This window comes from Xenopus laevis, chromosome 2S, assembly GCF_017654675.1.
Source record: "Xenopus laevis strain J_2021 chromosome 2S, Xenopus_laevis_v10.1, whole genome shotgun sequence".
In the NCBI taxonomy this organism is placed as follows: Eukaryota; Metazoa; Chordata; class Amphibia; order Anura; family Pipidae; genus Xenopus; species Xenopus laevis.
The window spans coordinates 145295794-145313220 of record NC_054374.1 but is presented as its reverse complement, the minus strand read 5'-3'; the positions used below and the strand labels follow the sequence as shown (position 1 = coordinate 145313220).

The following is a 17427-nucleotide window of genomic DNA, read 5'->3' as shown; positions in this document are numbered from 1 at the left end:
CTCTGTTTTTTTACGCTTATTTATTATTAGATTTTTCAGAAAATTTGCTTTGCGGGAAAAAAATCCAATTTTCACAATTTTTTCAGATTTTTCACCCGATTTCTTATGCTTTTTTGCCCGAAAACTTCAGGGTATTGCATGATTCTCAGCGCACATCAAAAATTCATTGGGACTTCTCCCATTAACTTATATGCAACCTCGACAGGTCTGAGATGCCAGATTTTCTAATTTGGACTTTTACATCCTCGGGGTTTAATAAATTCGGCTGAATCCCAAATCTTTCATGAAGGATTTGGTCGAAACTGAACCACATCTAAACCCTAATTTGCATTTGCAAAGGACATAAAAGAACCTTGCTTGCAGAGTGCAGAAATAAAATAGCAATTTCCTTGGTTGTGTGATGAAAAGTGACATGATTTTAAAGGATAAGTAAACCTCTAAAATAAGTGAATGTAAAATTGATGATGGTGCTGTTCTTAATACTTTTGTAATTTACATTCATCATTTCTTTTCTTTTTATTCCAAGATATTAAGGGATACATGTAATGTTAATATGAATTAATTTTGTTACAACAGCGCCACCTGCTGGTCAGGCTCCAACCAAGTAGTCAAGGAAGTTGTCAGGAAAAAGAATGAGACTGCTTTGATGTTCTTCTGCTTAGGAAAGATTTGAGAAAGGTTTCTAATTTTATTCCTAAGCAGAAGAACATCAGAACAGTCTCTTTCTTCTGACAACTTCCTTGACTACTTGATGGTCAGACTGGTGGGAAAATGACCAGCAGGTGACGTTGTTGTAACAAAATTAATTAATATTAACAGCACATTTATCCCTTAATATCTTGGAATAAAAACAAAATAAATAAGAATGTATATTACAAAAGTGCTTAGAATAGCACCCTCATCAATTTACCTTTCACTTATTTTGAAGGTTTTAATTATTCTTTAAGGATTTGGTTCATTCAGGCACTTGGATTCAGCCGAATCTGAAATCCTGTTGAAAAGACCAAATTCTGGCCTAATTCTGAACTAAATATTGGATTTGGTGCATCCCTACTACATATCAAACACACAAAATGTAAATATTATGATAAGCGAGCAGTACCATTGGCACAGACTTTTAAAAGGAAAAACATACCCCGTATAAAATATTTTATTTCAGTGACCAATGAAGAATTGGGTGGAGCTGTTTCAGTACACAGCACATTATTTTTTACATAAGAGTAGGAGCTGACATATTTTATGCCCTTCTTTAAGCATTGACTATAGACTGCAGGAGCATCAGCAGCCCTTGTTATAATATGTGTGTATGATACACAATGGATAGGGTAAGAGACACTTTTTTGAGTCTAATTCAAGTTCATCTTGATGAGCACCAGCTGATTCCCCTATATTCAAGAAGAGAGATCTCTGAACACGTTCATGAAACATACAAGAGCCCTAGAGCCATTGGGTACTTGATGCTGAACGGTGCTCCGAGAACCTAATACTTGTTTGCTGCGTGAGTTTTATTGATTTGTATTTATTTATTTGCACGCTCAGATTATCCATCCACATGGATGATGAACTACGGCACATTGCACAGAACTCTCTTCAGGGTCTCCTCGTTGACTTTGTCGATTGGAGGGAAGATGTTTTGTTTGGTTTCATTAACTTTTTGCTACGGGAGGTGAACGATATGCACCAAACGCTTCTGGATACATCTCTGAAACTGCTGCTGCAGTTACTCACCCAATGGAAAATAGTGATCCAGACACTGGGAAACTCTCACGAACAAGCTAAAGTTAGGACGTCAGAGGTAAATTCTTTGTCATTTCATTATATGTACAGTTTCTATAGAGCAAGAATATCTGGGCCAACACAGCATTGGGAATATTGAAGAAGTTCAAATGAGAAGAAATGTTTAATCTTTTCAGCTTGTTTCACAGGATGGCCAAAATTCCTGATATACAAGTGCACATTCGATCAGGTGGACATTCAGTAACAGTAGATTTATCCTCAGCTTTGCTAAAGCCCACTAGACCTATCCTAGTATATAACAAGCTTAGATAAGAGAATGGCAGTTCTTCATTCCTATGTTTCATATGGCCCATAGAAACCTAGAGAACTTCATCTATCTCAAAGGCTACAGTGTTCATTTCCAGCATATATCTTTAGTCCTAGGATCCTACTGGATGTTGTACAAGATCAGTCCTGTGTCACAGCTGATAAGATGAATTTAATGTCCTTGGAGCACTCAATGGATGTTACAAATTACTTCTACTGCACCATTATTATGCCAGGATAACACTCCCTATATCCATGTCAACATAATAAAGGATTCCAGTACTTGCTGAACATTTTATTATTATGCACAGGGAACCATCAGAGCATATTTGCAGGGCAAGGAATATCAAAATGGTCTATTATGGCTCCCCTGGGCAGAATATGTGACAGCTCAGATGGAAACGACTTGACTCACGGACTTGGCTCCCCTGCGCTCACCCTCTGGCCCCCCCCCCCCCATTTACCTCTTCCCTTTCTTTCTTGTTAGTATATTCTTTTCCCCTCTGAGAACTATAGAAAAGCATCATTAACGGTTTAGGCAATCCTGACCATGCAACACGGGTTGAATGAAGGCAATTGATGATAATAAAGACAACGACATGTTCAGTTGGGGAATATAAAGGTTTATTTGCTGCGTAACGTTTCATGTATAGAAATGCTGCCGACTATGTCATGACAACCTGTGATAATGTAACCAGTTCTACAACTTACATGACCATACATGTTCTAATGCTATGCTTGTTGAAATTTAACAGAAAATTAAAATCTTTAAATAAAAAAAAAAATGCACAGGGGCCGGGCATATTGGGTGGACTAATCTGCCCGTAGAACACGGGATGCAGAAAAACCCTGTTGAATTTTAAGGGATATAATTTTTGCAAAATGTAGAACCCCATGTTTTTTTAGTCCTCAGATACATTTTTGGGTTTTATTGGACCAGTTTGCCTTTTTCTTTAATTCTTACACCTGTCCCACGGATCTGATTTTTTACACATCCGCTGAGATGCTTTTCCCGGTAATAAACCTCTCTAGTTTAACAATCCTCTTACACAAATGTTATGTCTATGCTACATTTTTAAATAAACAGTGAAGAGAAATGAGTTGTTGAACTCCTGGGAGACAGCTGCTATACGGTTTGTCCAAACTATGTGATGCATCTGCTTGGCAGAAGTAGCACCTGGAGACTAGTAATTCTCAACACTACATGTGGGACATGTTCTTTACTGGCATTATTTCATATTCTCCCCTCTTTGGCTCCACAGTTTTTAAGGACTGGTGCCTTTATATATGTGTACTGCCTTCTCTATTGTTGTAAATATCTTTATATAGAGACTTATATTTCCGCTGGTTGGCTGATGGTGGATCCATGAATCCATGAAGGATTAGGTTGTATTCACTACTAAGAAAGAAAAAATATATTCTGAACTAGGAAGTCTGGTGCAGTTCCTGTCTGCTCTAACAATGTCAGACTTGTTGGCTTCCGACTGGTGATGGGTCTGCCCACTTGCCTTGGATGCTGGGAATTATGGGTTTCCATGCTAAAGGGCTGCAAGTTTGACATATCTGACCCAGGTACACTAACAACAGAATCTGAATACAGTGAACAAACTTACTAAATTTCTATGACCAGAGATGCTTACGGTGTTGCAAATAGTGGGCCCCATTAAGAGTCTAAAAAAATATTATCCTCCCCTCTAGACACTTTTCCCCATCTTTTAGGGCAGAGACACACGTGCAGATTTGGGGAGACGACAAATCTCCTCTTCTTCGGGGCGATTTATCGTCCCAAACTGCCTTCCCGCCGGGTAGAATGTAAATTGCCAGCGGGGTGGCACTCGGAGCGATTCATTTTCTGAAGTCGCCCGAAGGTGCCTGACGAGGAAACTTCGGGTGACTTTGGTAAACGAAGAACTCCAAGTGCCATCCCGCCGGCAATTTACATTCAAGCTGGCACGAAGGCAGGAGATTAGTCGCCCCAAAGAAGAGGAGATTTGTCGCCAGGCGGCTAATCTCCCCGAATTTGCCTGTGTGTCTCTGCCCTTAAAGGGTTTGTTCACCTTTAAATTAACTTTTAGTATGGTGTAAAAAGTATTATTCTGAGACAATTTGCAATTGGTTTTCATTTTTTATTATTTGAGGTTTTTTTTTAGTTATTTAGCCCTTTGTTCAGCAACTCCCTGGTTTGCAAGGTCAACAATCTAGTCTAAATTATCTTAGCAACCATCGATTTGACTGGATAGAATAGGAGAGGGCCTGAATAGAAAGATGAGTAAGGAAAAATAATAATACATTTGTAGCCTTACAGAGTATTTGTTCTTAGATGGGGTCAGTGACCCCCCATTTGAAAGTTGGAAAAAGAAGAAGGCAAATCATTCAAAGACTATAAAAAAATTAAAGGCCAACTGAAAAGTTAGCCAGTCTATAACATACTAAAAATTAACTTAAAGATGAACAACCCCAAAGGCCAAATCAGGATGGCCAATTTGTTATCTAAGCTGCTCAATAGATATCTGGCTATACCTGGGCCAGTAAGCTAACAAATGAGTCTGCAGGGTTGAGTCGATAGATTTTATCAGCTGTGCATGGTCACCATTAGATATTCTGTAGCTTAGATTTTCAATTGCAGCCATTCTCATCATTCATACAGATTTCAAGTCAAACTTCTCTCAAAAACACATTGGAATGTTGCTGGGTGTTTTCCCCCTTTTCTAAATTCCTTATCAAGTTAGCGTGACTTTATATGTTGTGCATTACACCGCAGCTCTGCTTCAAGGTCAGGCCCTATAGCGGAGAATTTTATCTTCATTATTTATGGTCTGTTGTTCTACTAAATCAAAAAACCATCTACAAGGGCAGGGAGGCAATGTCATAAAGAAAGAAAAACTAGCTACAAGAATTCAGCCTAGAAATAAAAAAAAAAAGAAACTATTACTTGCAATGGATTTTCCCATTTTTCTTCCAAACGATATGACTTTCCAAAGGATGAGGATGTACAAATAAAACGATACAATAAATCATAAATAGGTTGGTTTCCTGCAGTCCTTCTGTTGTTCAGCTGCTGGGAGATGTAGTTGAACAGCCTGTTGTCTATCCCTGAGCTAAGCCTATACGTTACACTGATTGGATTCTCATATCGTATATATTAGGATGCCTTAGGATACAACAAAACATTTTGTTACTTTTTAAAGTAGTTGATCACCTTTCAATTAACTTTTAGTATGATATAGAGAGTGACTATGAAGATTTTCATTCATCCAGGTCATGGTATATCTAGTATAAGTAATTCTAAAACAACTGGACTTGCTGAGTAATCATTGAAGACGTTTCACTACTCATTCGAGCAGTTTCTTAAATTCAACTGACTGGTGTGGGGAATCCTCAGCATATGAACTTTTCCACTAATCCAATCACAGTGGCCCATTGTAACTCTTCAGAGAGGTGACATCTGAAACTCACAGAGGGTGATTCTGTGAGTTTACTGTGATAGGATTACCAAGGAATCATGCAACTCCTAGAAACAAGTATTACTTGTGAGAGTTGCATGAATGGATGTGTGAAGTGTTTTGAAACCTCCAGGGGAACAGATGTTAGAACAGCATTGTATGTAACAGAAAGGTGGTGTCGAAGGCCCCTACCTCTGTACAAGGAAGGTTCCTCCACCTTGACATGAATCGCCTCTTTCACGCCTCGTTCAAACCAGCGGTCTTCTTTATCCAAGATTTGGATTAATTTATATTAGATATGATGTTGAGAGTAAAATTCTGAGCCAATTTGCAATTGTTTTTCATTTTTATTATTTGAGATTTTTGAGTTATTTTGCTTTTTATTCAGTAGCTGGTTGCTAGGGTCGAAATAGCCCTATCAACCAAGCATTGATTTCAAATTGCTTAGAATTAGCCATTATATAACATACTTAAAGTTAACTTAAAGGTGAACCACTCCATATTGTACATTTCTTGTACCCCCCATCTATATGGGAATGCAGAGATTTTATTATAATTCCGCACAGTACATTTCCCAGAAACACAGCTGATGGGGGGCTTCAGAATTTTATAAGCGATGTACCTATATAAATAGAGACACAAAGAATAGCTCTGTTGTGGGAAGTGCAGAGAAATTGGTACAGTCCATTTCCTATAAGACGTCTTATTAGAGAAGCAGGGAATCCATCAATAATAATTACAGAATGAACAGAATCTGAAACCTAATTTGCATATTCACATTTTGGCAGGAGTCAACTAAAAAATATTATCTAGACACCTTCAGTTTGTCCAGTTCTTCAAGTTTTATGTCATCAATTCTTCAAGTAATGCTGGGATTAAGGTGGATATTTCTGGTGCATCCCTGCTGTATAGCTAGAGAGTAGAAAGCACAGCTATAAAAGCCCTTAACCTATATAAAGCTTACTACTGGTAGGTGTATCATTTGCCTGCATTACAAGCTTAAAGCACATTTAATAAACATTTCAGGATCACTTTAAGGTACTGGTAGGGCACATTCAAGAGCTCACTGGTTGGTGCATGTTGCAACCCCTAGAAAATGTTACCATAACAGGAAGACAAACACAGTTTATGCGCTGCATCTCCATGGGTGATGTGTCCAACTATGTGTGCTCTATGTGACCCTCCGATTAGGGCATTCTGTAAGTGACTCAGGATTTACAAAAATTCTTATTTTTATTTTTAATTTCCTTCCAGATGATCCCAAATGGCTCCAGCCATAGGATACAGTCTGAACGGGGGCCTTATTCCAATGTTTTGCACGCAGTGGAAGGTTTTGCACTATTGCTACTATGTAGTTTTCAGATGGCTACTCGGAAAGTAGCTGTTTTAATACTCAAAGAAGTACGGGCTTTGTTTCTTGCACTTGGACAAGCAGAGGTACGTTTCAAATTGTTTTCAGTTGGCTAATGTAATGATTACAGAGAACTGGCCAGGTGTTTGTACAGATATGAAATAGCCTTTCTGGCTAATAACGGTGAACAGAACTGAAAATTCTCAAGTATCAGTAGTTGAGCTTTAATTTCAATGCAGGGATCCCCAAACTTTTGAAATTGTGAGCAACCTTCAGAGGTAAAAGGAGTTGGGGATCGATCAAAACATGAAAAATTTTCCTGGGGTTCGAAATAAGGGCTGTGATTGGTCATTTAGTAGCCCCTATGTGGATTGTCAACCTACATTGAGGCTCTGTTTGGCAGTGCATCTGGTTTTTATACAACCAAAACTTGCTCCCAAGCCAGGAATTCAAAATTAAGCACCTGCTTTGAGGCCACCTGGAGCAACATCCAAGGGGCTGGAGAGCAACATTTTGGTCATGAGCTACTGGTTGGGGATCAGATTTAAGGTGTCCACTAGACAGTTTATGGGATAAACTGTGAGGCATTTGGGCCATCTACGTTCATGTCCAATAGCAGTGGTCCTCAGCAAGTGGGCTGAATGAGCATGTCTGAAAGAAAGTTTTTACTCCAAAATGTCCAGATATGATCAGTTGAGATCACAGGGCAGTCTTAAAACTGCTTCTTCACAAGCTCTTACTTGGAATTATGGTATTACATTATAGCGTGTGTATGAAGTAGGTGACCTGTTTTTTTTTGTTTTTTTTTAAATAACAATGCTTCTGTCTTATACCATTATAACTGAGAATTTGTAACATGTGTTTCATTTGTAGGAAGATGATAAACCTATGGTTGATGTTTTGGATCAACTTAGTCCTTCCATACTTGAAAGCTTTCTTCATGTTGCAGTATCTGATTCTGTAAGTTTCTCTTTCCTCTTTCTTTTAAATGAAAACCTGGGATGTTCTAAGGTGCAATTATGTTCAACAATCAGAGGCAGTGTACAAGTGGAGTTGAAAACAGGTCAGAAACGAGGAACAAAGTAAAGCCCTTGGGACTAGTGATTGGAGGGATTAAGAATCAAAAACAAATCAAAGACAGACCAAAGGTCAGAGCAGACAAGAGAGAAGTCAAAGAGAAAGCCAGAGGTGGGGAACCAGTAGATTAGATCTAAAAGCAACAATGAACATGCACAACCGCACAGGACAAGCAAAAGGCCAAGGAATCGGTAATGGTAGAGGCATAAGCATGGATGGAACCCACATAAATAACAGTAAACAAGATGAACTAGAAAAAAATATAAATAGCAACTAAGTTGCTGCTTCGGATTGCTGGACCAGAGCAAATTTTAAATAGTTAAATCTTGCAATAACACGTCCATCTGTGTTATGTTACATTTCTATTTGAAATAACATACCCCTGTTATAAAGTAAAAGGTTATGAGAAGACAGCAAGGAGTGGCTGCAGGCAGAGTACTTATTTAAAGGTTGTGGAATTCCACTGTGTTTACTGTGTTTTCCACTAGCAGACACGTTGTCTAGGTGCAAATTTATGCTTTACAAAATGCCATATATAAAGCACTTGTGAATATATTCTCTTGCACCTAAAATACCTTTGCAGCCATTACTGTAACTAATATACAAGGTAGAATCCTGCAGTGTGTCTGGTAGCTGTGTGTTACTGGGAATTGTCGATGCGGGTATGGACACTGGTCTGTAGGCCAGTTTGCAGGTCCCAAAGTAGACTTCTCTACCTTGCTCTTTTATCTTCCCCCATCCTTGGATGCCTTCTCTTCCTAAAATATGATAACACTGATTCCAGTCTATGATGTCAATATTTTATGGTGGCCAGTCCATGAAGCTTCCCGTCAGAAAAAGGTGCATGTTAGAAATGGTAGTGGGTCAGGGACCGTAAAAATTCAGTTTGTAGGCCTTGCACAACGTGCACAAAGGAGCAGGGCATAACTACAGAAGAAGCAGACTGTCGGCTGCAGGGGGGCCCAGGAGGTATAGGAGGCCCCACGAGGCCCTAATTAATAAGCAATTTCAACATCTACTGGTAAAACAGAACAACCTCTGTATATGTTGAGGGCTCTAAAAAATTTTAAAAAAAAAGCAGATTGCATAATTGCCAATCTTCATAAATGAGAGCCCATAGCTTTTATTTTTCGTTTTTTCAAGTGGGCATATCATTGTTATTATAATAAACATGTTTCATTGAGTCATTTGACACAAGTGACATCACCAAACACTGATTATACCCAACGAGATCACTAAACACACTGTGTAAGGATTTATGTTAGTGCTTATTCATGTTATTGAATGCTTGTATATAAGCATTTGTGAATTGTATATTGTATATATTTTATCTTTGTCACTCTAGGCAACCCTGCCATTTACTCACAATGTTGACCTGCAGTGGCTGGTGGAGTGGAATGCAGTACTGGTAAACAGCCATTATGATGTTAGGAGTCCTTCCCATGTATGGATATTTGCACAGTCTGTAAAAGATCCTTGGGTCCTCTGCCTGTTCACATTCCTGCGGCAGGAGAACTTACCTAAGCACTGCCCTACAGCACTTAGCTATGCCTGGCCATATGCATTCACAAGACTTCAGCTTCTCATGCCATTAGTGGATCCAAAGTAAGTTACATTAACTCACATACTGTACATTGCAAGGTTTTTCCATCTAGATAAAAAATATTAGTACAGTAACCAAGTAACTAAAATGGTATGCAGCTAATGGTACTGACATGATAAATCAGCTGAAACCATGTCCACATATGGATAGACTGTTACTTTTAATTTCCCTTAGGATTTGGGCTGTTATTTTCTTAAATTAACCCTTTAAGTGCCAGCAGAATTTCACATTTTGGTTACGCGAAATGCCAGCCGTTTTTAAGCATTTTGTGCTCTCTCACTTTAGGGGCATTTTCTGAGGGGAAACCTATAGTTTACCTAGGAAAATTATACATTGTTTTTTTCGGTAGAAACTGAGCTTTCTGAGTTTTCATGTATTTCCACCTGTGCAAAAAAATTTATAGTGCTAAATAACAAAAAAAAATGAAAAATTACCATTTTTCATCGTATATCAATTTATACCAGAAAAATATTTCATTTTACAGATGAAAATCCAACGTATTTGGAAAGCCTTATGTCTCTCGAACGTGCCAATACCAGATATGTATAGTTTTAGGGAGATTTAGGATTTCTGTACAGCAAAAACTCCCGGCAGTATATTACTGAATTTTGAAAGCACTAAGGCAGAAAACGGCATGCTTTAGATTCCAAGGCAAAAAATCCTGAAACCATAGGTTTACCCCAGAAAACCATACATTTTTGAAAAGTACACATTCTGCCGATTACAAAATGGGTAACTATGTCTCTCTACTCCCAACTACCAAACAGAAAAGCTTGTCTGAACATAGCGGTTTTTCAAAATAAAATTCAAAATTTTGAAAAATCATTTCAAAGGTTTTATTTTGCTGCTCCGCATATCCCAAACTATATTACGTACCAAGAAAAAGCACCTGAAATATGATTGCCAGGGGTCCACTGAACAGTTTGATACCCATTATGCATAGGTTTACCAAAGTATCTGGCATTTAGAGACACAAATATGAAGTTAGCGCATCCAAATTGTTCAGGACTTTACTTCAGCTACTGAGAAATCAAAACATTGACTGCATTTTTTGTGGGGTAAAAACACAGAAATATATGTTTACCCCCCAAACCCATATATTTTTGGAAAGAACACATTCTACAGAATCTAAAATGGGTACCCATGCCTTTCTGCTCCAAACTACTGAGTCGCAAGGCTTTCCCAAAATTGTCGGTTTTGGTGAAATATCTGAAAATTGCCTCAAAGCTTCAACTTCCCAGCACCATATCACCCATGTATCATTACGTACTAAGAAAAAGCACCCTAAATATGATTGCCAGGGTTCCTCTGAACATTTTGGTGGCCATTGTTCATAAGTTTACCAAAGTATCTGGCATTTAGAGGCCCCAAAATGAAGTTAGCGCATACAAACAGTCCTGTGGGTAACTTCAGCTAATGAAAAATCAACACATTGACTGCATTTTTGTGGGGTAAAAACACAGAAATATATGTTTACCCCCCAAAACCCATATATTTTTGGAAAGTACACATTCTACCGAATCTAAAATGGGTACCCATGCCTTTCTGCTCCAAACTACTGAGTCGCAAGGCCTTCCCACAATTGTCGGTTTTGGTGAAATATCTGAAAATTGCCTCAAAGCTTCAACTTCTCAGCACCATATCACCCATGTATCGTTACGCACCAAGAAAAAACACCCTAAATATGATTGCCAGGGTTCCTCCAAACAGTTTGGTAGCCATTGTTCATAGGTTTACCAAAGTATCTGGCAGTTAGAGGCCTCAAAATGAAGTTAGCGCATACAAATAGTCCTGTGGGTAACTTCATCTAATGAGAAATCAACACATTGACTGCATTTTTGTGGGGTAAAAACACAGAAATATATGTTTACCCCCCAAACCCATATATTTTTGGAAAGAACACATTCTACAGAATCTAAAATGGGTACCCATGCCTTTCTGCTCCAAACTACTGAGTCGCAAGGCTTTCCCACAATTGTCGGTTTTGGTGAAATATCTGAAAATTGCCTCAAAGCTTCAACTTCCCAGCACCATATCACCCATGTATCATTACGTACTAAGAAAAAGCACCCTAAATATGATTGCCAGGGTTCCTCTGAACATTTTGGTGGCCATTGTTCATAAGTTTACCAAAGTATCTGGCATTTAGAGGCCCCAAAATGAAGTTAGCGCATACAAACAGTCCCGTGGGTAACTTCAGCTAATGAAAAATCAACACATTGACTGCATTTTTGTGGGGTAAAAACACAGAAATATATGTTTACCCCCCAAAACCCATATATTTTTGGAAAGTACACATTCTACCGAATCTAAAATGGGTACCCATGCCTTTCTGCTCCAAACTACTGAGTCGCAAGGCTTTCCCACAATTGTCGGTTTTGGTGAAATATCTGAAAATTGCCTCAAAGCTTCAACTTCTCAGCACCATATCACCCATGTATCGTTACGCACCAAGAAAAAACACCCTAAATATGATTGCCAGGGTTCCTCCAAACAGTTTGGTGGCCATTGTTCATAGGTTTACCAAAGTATCTGGCAGTTAGAGGCCTCAAAATGAAGTTAGCGCATACAAATAGTCCTGTGGGTAACTTCATCTAATGAAAAATCAACACATTGACTGCATTTTTGTGGGGTAAAAACACAGAAATATATGTTTACCCCCCAAACCCATATATTTTTGGAAAGTACACATTCTACAGAATCTAAAATGGATACCCATGCCTTTCTGCTCCAAACTACTGAGTCGCAAGGCTTTCCCACAATTGTCGGTTTTGGTGAAATATCTGAAAATTGCCTCAAAGCTTCAACTTCTCAGCACCATATCACCCATGTATCGTTACGCACCAAAAAAAAACACCCTAAATATGATTGCCAGGGGTCCTCCAAACAGTTTGGTGCCCACTGTGCATAGGTTTACCAAAGTATATGGCAGTTAGAGGCCCCAAAATGAAGTTAGTGCATACAAAAAGTCCAGTGGGTAACTTCAGCTAATGAAAAATCAACACATTGACTGCATTTTTGTGGGGTAAAAACACAGAAATATATGTTTACCCCCCAAAACCCATATATTTTTGGAAAGTACACATTCTACCGGATCTCAAATGGGTACCCATGCCTTTCTGCTCCAAACTACTGAGTCGCAAGGCTTTCCCACAATTGTCGGTTTTGGTGAAATATCTGAAAATTGCCTCAAAGCTTCAACTTCTCAGCCCCATATCACCCATGTATCGTTACGCACCAAGAAAAAGCACCCTAAATATGATTGCCAGGGTTCCTCCAAACAGTTTGGTGGCCATTGTTCATAGGTTTACCAAAGTATCTGGCATTTAGAGGCCTCAAAATGAAGTTAGCGCATACAAATAGTCCTGTGGGTAACTTCATCTAATGAAAAATCAACACATTGACTGCATTTTTGTGGGGTAAAAACACAGAAATATATGTTTACCCCCCAAAACCCATATATTTTTGGAAAGTACACATTCTACAGAATCTAAAATGGGTACCCATGCCTTTCTGTTCCAAACTACTGAGTCGCAAGGCTTTCCCACAATTGTCGGTTTTGGTGAAATATCTGAAAATTGCCTCAAAGCTTCAACTTCTCAGCACCATATCACCCATGTATCGTTACGCACCAAGAAAAAACACCCTAAATATGATTGCCAGGGTTCCTCCAAACAGTTTGGTGGCCATTGTTCATAGGTTTACCAAAGTATCTGGCAGTTAGAGGCCTCAAAATGAAGTTAGCGTATACAAATAGTCCTGTGGGTAACTTCATCTAATGAAAAATCAACACATTGACTGCATTTTTGTGGGGTAAAAACACAGAAATATATGTTTACCCCCCAAACCCATATATTTTTGGAAAGTACACATTCTACAGAATCTAAAATGGGTACCCATGCCTTTCTGCTCCAAACTACTGAGTCGCAAGGCTTTCCCACAATTGTCGGTTTTGGTGAAATATCTGAAAATTGCCTCAAAGCTTCATCTTCTCAGCACGATATCACCCATGTATCGTTACGCACCAAAAAAAAACACCCTAAATATGATTGCCAGGGGTCCTCCAAACAGTTTGGTGCCCACTGTGCATAGGTTTACCAAAGTATATGGCAGTTAGAGGCCCCAAAATGAAGTTAGCGCATACAAATAGTCCTGTGGGTAACTTCAGCTAATGAAAAATCAACACATTGACTGCATTTTTGTGGGGTAAAAACACAGAAATATATGTTTACCCCCCAAACCCATATATCTTTGGAAAGTACACATTATACAGAATCTAAAATGGGTACCCATGCCTTTCTGCCCCAAACTACTGAGTCGCAAGGCTTTGCCAAATTTGGCGGTTTTGGTAAAATATTCTGAAAATTGCCTCAAAGCTTCAACTTTCCAGCATCGTATTGTCCATGTATCATTACCAGCATAAAGCATCCTAAATATAAACATAGGGGTCTACTAAACAGTTTGATGCCCAATGTGCATAGATATACCAAACTATGTGGGGCACAGAGACCCCCAAATGACAATATGTATAGACATTTTCACGGCTGACGCGCTGGCTGCTGCAATATAACCACCCAGTGTGTGTATTATGCGACATTAGACCACCTAACAGTACAGAGACCCCAGAAAACCATATATTTTCAGAAAGTACACATTCTGACGAATCCAATATGGGTAAATAAGCGTTTCTACTGCAAACTGCCAAACTGCAAAGCAATGCTGAACATAACGGTTTTTATCAAATTTCTGAAAATCGTCACAAAGCTTGAATTTTACCCCATTATATGCCCCACATTTCGTAACTTATCAGCCTAAAACATCCTGAATATGAACGCCAGGGGTCTACTAAACACTTTGATGCCCAATATGCATAGATATACCAAACTATGTGGCGCACAGAGACCCCCAAATGACAATAGTGTATACATTTTCACGGCTGACGCGCGCTGGCTGCTGCAATATAAGCACCCGGTGTGTGTAATATGCGACATTAGACCCCCCTAACAGTACAGAGACCCCAGAAAACCATATATTTTCGGAAAGTACACATTCTGACGAATCCAATATGGGTAAATATGTGTTCCTACTGCAAACTGTCAAACTGCAAAGCAATGCTGAACGTAACGGTTTTTATCAAATTTCTGAAAATCGTCACAAAGCTTGAATTTTACCCCATTATATGCCCCACATTTCGTAACTTATCAGCATAAATCATCCTGAATATGAACGCCAGGGGTCTACTAAACACTTTGATGCCCAATATGCATAGATATACCAAACTATGTGGCGCACAGAGACCCCCAAATGACAATAGTGTATATACATTTTCACGGCTGACGCACGCTGGCTGCTGCAATATAAGCACCCGGTGTGTGTAATATGCGACATTAGACCCCCCTAACAGTACAGAGACCCCAGAAAACCATATATTTTCAGAAAGTATACATTCTGACGAATCGAATATGGGTAAATATGTGTTCCTACTGCAAACTGTCAAACTGCAAAGCAATGCTGAACGTAACAGTTTTTATCAAATTTCTGAAAATCGTCACAAAGCTTGAATTTTATCCCATTATATGCCCCACATTTCGTAACTTATCAGCATAAAACATCCTAAATATGAGCGCCAGGGGTCTACTGAACACTTTGATGCCCAAAATGCATAGATATACCAAACTATGTGGCGCACAGAGACCCCCAAATGACAATATGTATAGACATTTTCACGGCTGACACGCTGGCTGCAGCAATATAACCACCCGGTGTGTGTGTATTATGCGACATTAGACCACCTAACAGTACAGAGACCCCAGAAAACCATATATTTTCAGAAAGTACACATTCTGACGAATCCAATATGGGTAAATAAGTGTTTCTACTGCAAACTGCCAAACTGCAAAGCAATGCTGAACATAACGGTTTTTATCAAATTTCTGAAAATCGTCACAAAGCTTGAATTTTACCCCATTATATGCCCCACATTTCGTAACTTATCAGCATAAAACATCCTGAATATGAACGCCAGGGGTCTACTAAACACTTTGATGCCCAATATGCATAGATATACCAAACTATGTGGCGCACAGAGACCCCCAAATGACAATAGTGTATACATTTTCACGGCTGACGCGCGCTGGCTGCTGCAATATAAGCACCCGGTGTGTGTAATATGCGACATTAGACCCCCCTAACAGTACAGAGACCCCAGAAAACCATATATTTTCGGAAAGTACACATTCTGACGAATCCAATATGGGTAAATATGTGTTCCTACTGCAAACTGTCAAACTGCAAAGCAATGCTGAACGTAACGGTTTTTATCAAATTTCTGAAAATCGTCACAAAGCTTGAATTTTACCCCATTATATGCCCCACATTTCGTAACTTATCAGCCTAAAACATCCTGAATATGAACGCCAGGGGTCTACTAAACACTTTGATGCCCAATATGCATAGATATACCAAACTATGTGGCGCACAGAGACCCCCAAATGACAATAGTGTATACATTTTCACGGCTGATGCGTGCTGGCTGCTGCAATCCAAGCACCTGGTGTGTGTAATATGCGACATTAGACCCCCCTAACAGTACAGAGACCCCAGAAAACCATATATTTTCAGAAAGTACACATTTTGACGAATCCAATATGGGTAAATATGTGTTCCTACTGCAAACTGTCAAACTGCAAAGCAATGCTGAACGTAACGGTTTTTATCAAATTTCTGAACATCGTCACAAAGCTTGAATTTTACCCCATTATATGCCCCACATTTCGTAACTTATCAGCATAAAACATCCTAAATATGAGCGCATGGGGTCTACTGAACACTTTGATGCCCAATATGCATAGATATACCAAACTATGTGGCGCACAGAGACCCCCAAATGACAATATGTATAGACATTTTCACGGCTGACGCGCTGGCTGCTGCAATATAACCACCCGGTGTGTGTATTATGCAACATTAGACCACCTAACAGCACAGAGACCCCAGAAAACCATATATTTTCAGAAAGTACACATTCTGACGAATCCAATATGGGTAAATAAGTGTTTGTACTGCAAACTGCCAAACTGCAAAGCAATGCTGAACATAACGGTTTTTATCAAATTTCTGAAAATCGTCACAAAGCTTGAATTTTACCCCATTATATGCCCCACATTTCGTAGCTTATCAGCATAAAACATCCTAAATATGAGCGCCAGGGGTCTACTGAACACTTTGATGCCCAATATGCATAGATATACCAAAGTATGTGGCGCACAGAGACCCCCAAATGACAATATGTATAGACATTTTCACAGCTGACGCGCTGGCTGCTGCAATATAAGCACCTGGTGTGTGTAATATGCGACATTAGACCCCCCTAACAGTACAGAGACCCCAGAAAACCATATATTTTCAGAAAGTACACATTCTGACGAATCCAAAATGGGTAAATAAGTGTTTCTACTGCAAACTGCCAAACTGCAAAGCAATGCTGAACATAACGTTTTTTATCAAATTTCTGAAAATCGTCACAAAGCTTGAATTTTACCCCATTATGTGCCCCACATTTCGTAACGTATCAGCATAAAACATCCTAAATATGAACGACAGGGGTCTACTGAACACTTTGATGCCCAATATGCATAGATATACCAAACTATGTGGCGCACAGAGACCCACAAATGGATATATAGTAGATAAAATTTACATAGGCAAAACAAAATAACACAGAACAGTGTGAAATGCAAATAAATCACCAAAAACTAATAAAACCACAAAAATCAATGCTTTTTTTTTTCACACTAGTGTAATCGGCCACCAGAATTACCGTTTGAATATTTTAGCTGGGCCAAATCGATTATACGGACAGAAACAAGTGAACAACACAAATGCAGAGCTGAAAATGCAATAAAATGGCT

General features: G+C 39.0%; 1 protein-coding gene across 5 annotated transcripts in view; it reads left to right on the top strand.

The window, feature by feature from the left end:
- Nucleotides 1–17427, top strand: part of fry.S (FRY microtubule binding protein S homeolog) — a 275333-nt gene that overhangs the window by 178052 nt on the left and 79854 nt on the right. For all 5 annotated transcript variants that reach the window (XM_041584507.1, XM_041584502.1, XM_041584506.1 and 2 more), the window contains 4 exons: nt 1540–1795; nt 6741–6923; nt 7711–7797; nt 9260–9519. In XM_041584507.1, the coding sequence (XP_041440441.1) occupies nt 1540–1795; nt 6741–6923; nt 7711–7797; nt 9260–9519 (786 nt within the window). The remainder of the gene's footprint in view (nt 1–1539; nt 1796–6740; nt 6924–7710; nt 7798–9259; nt 9520–17427) is intronic.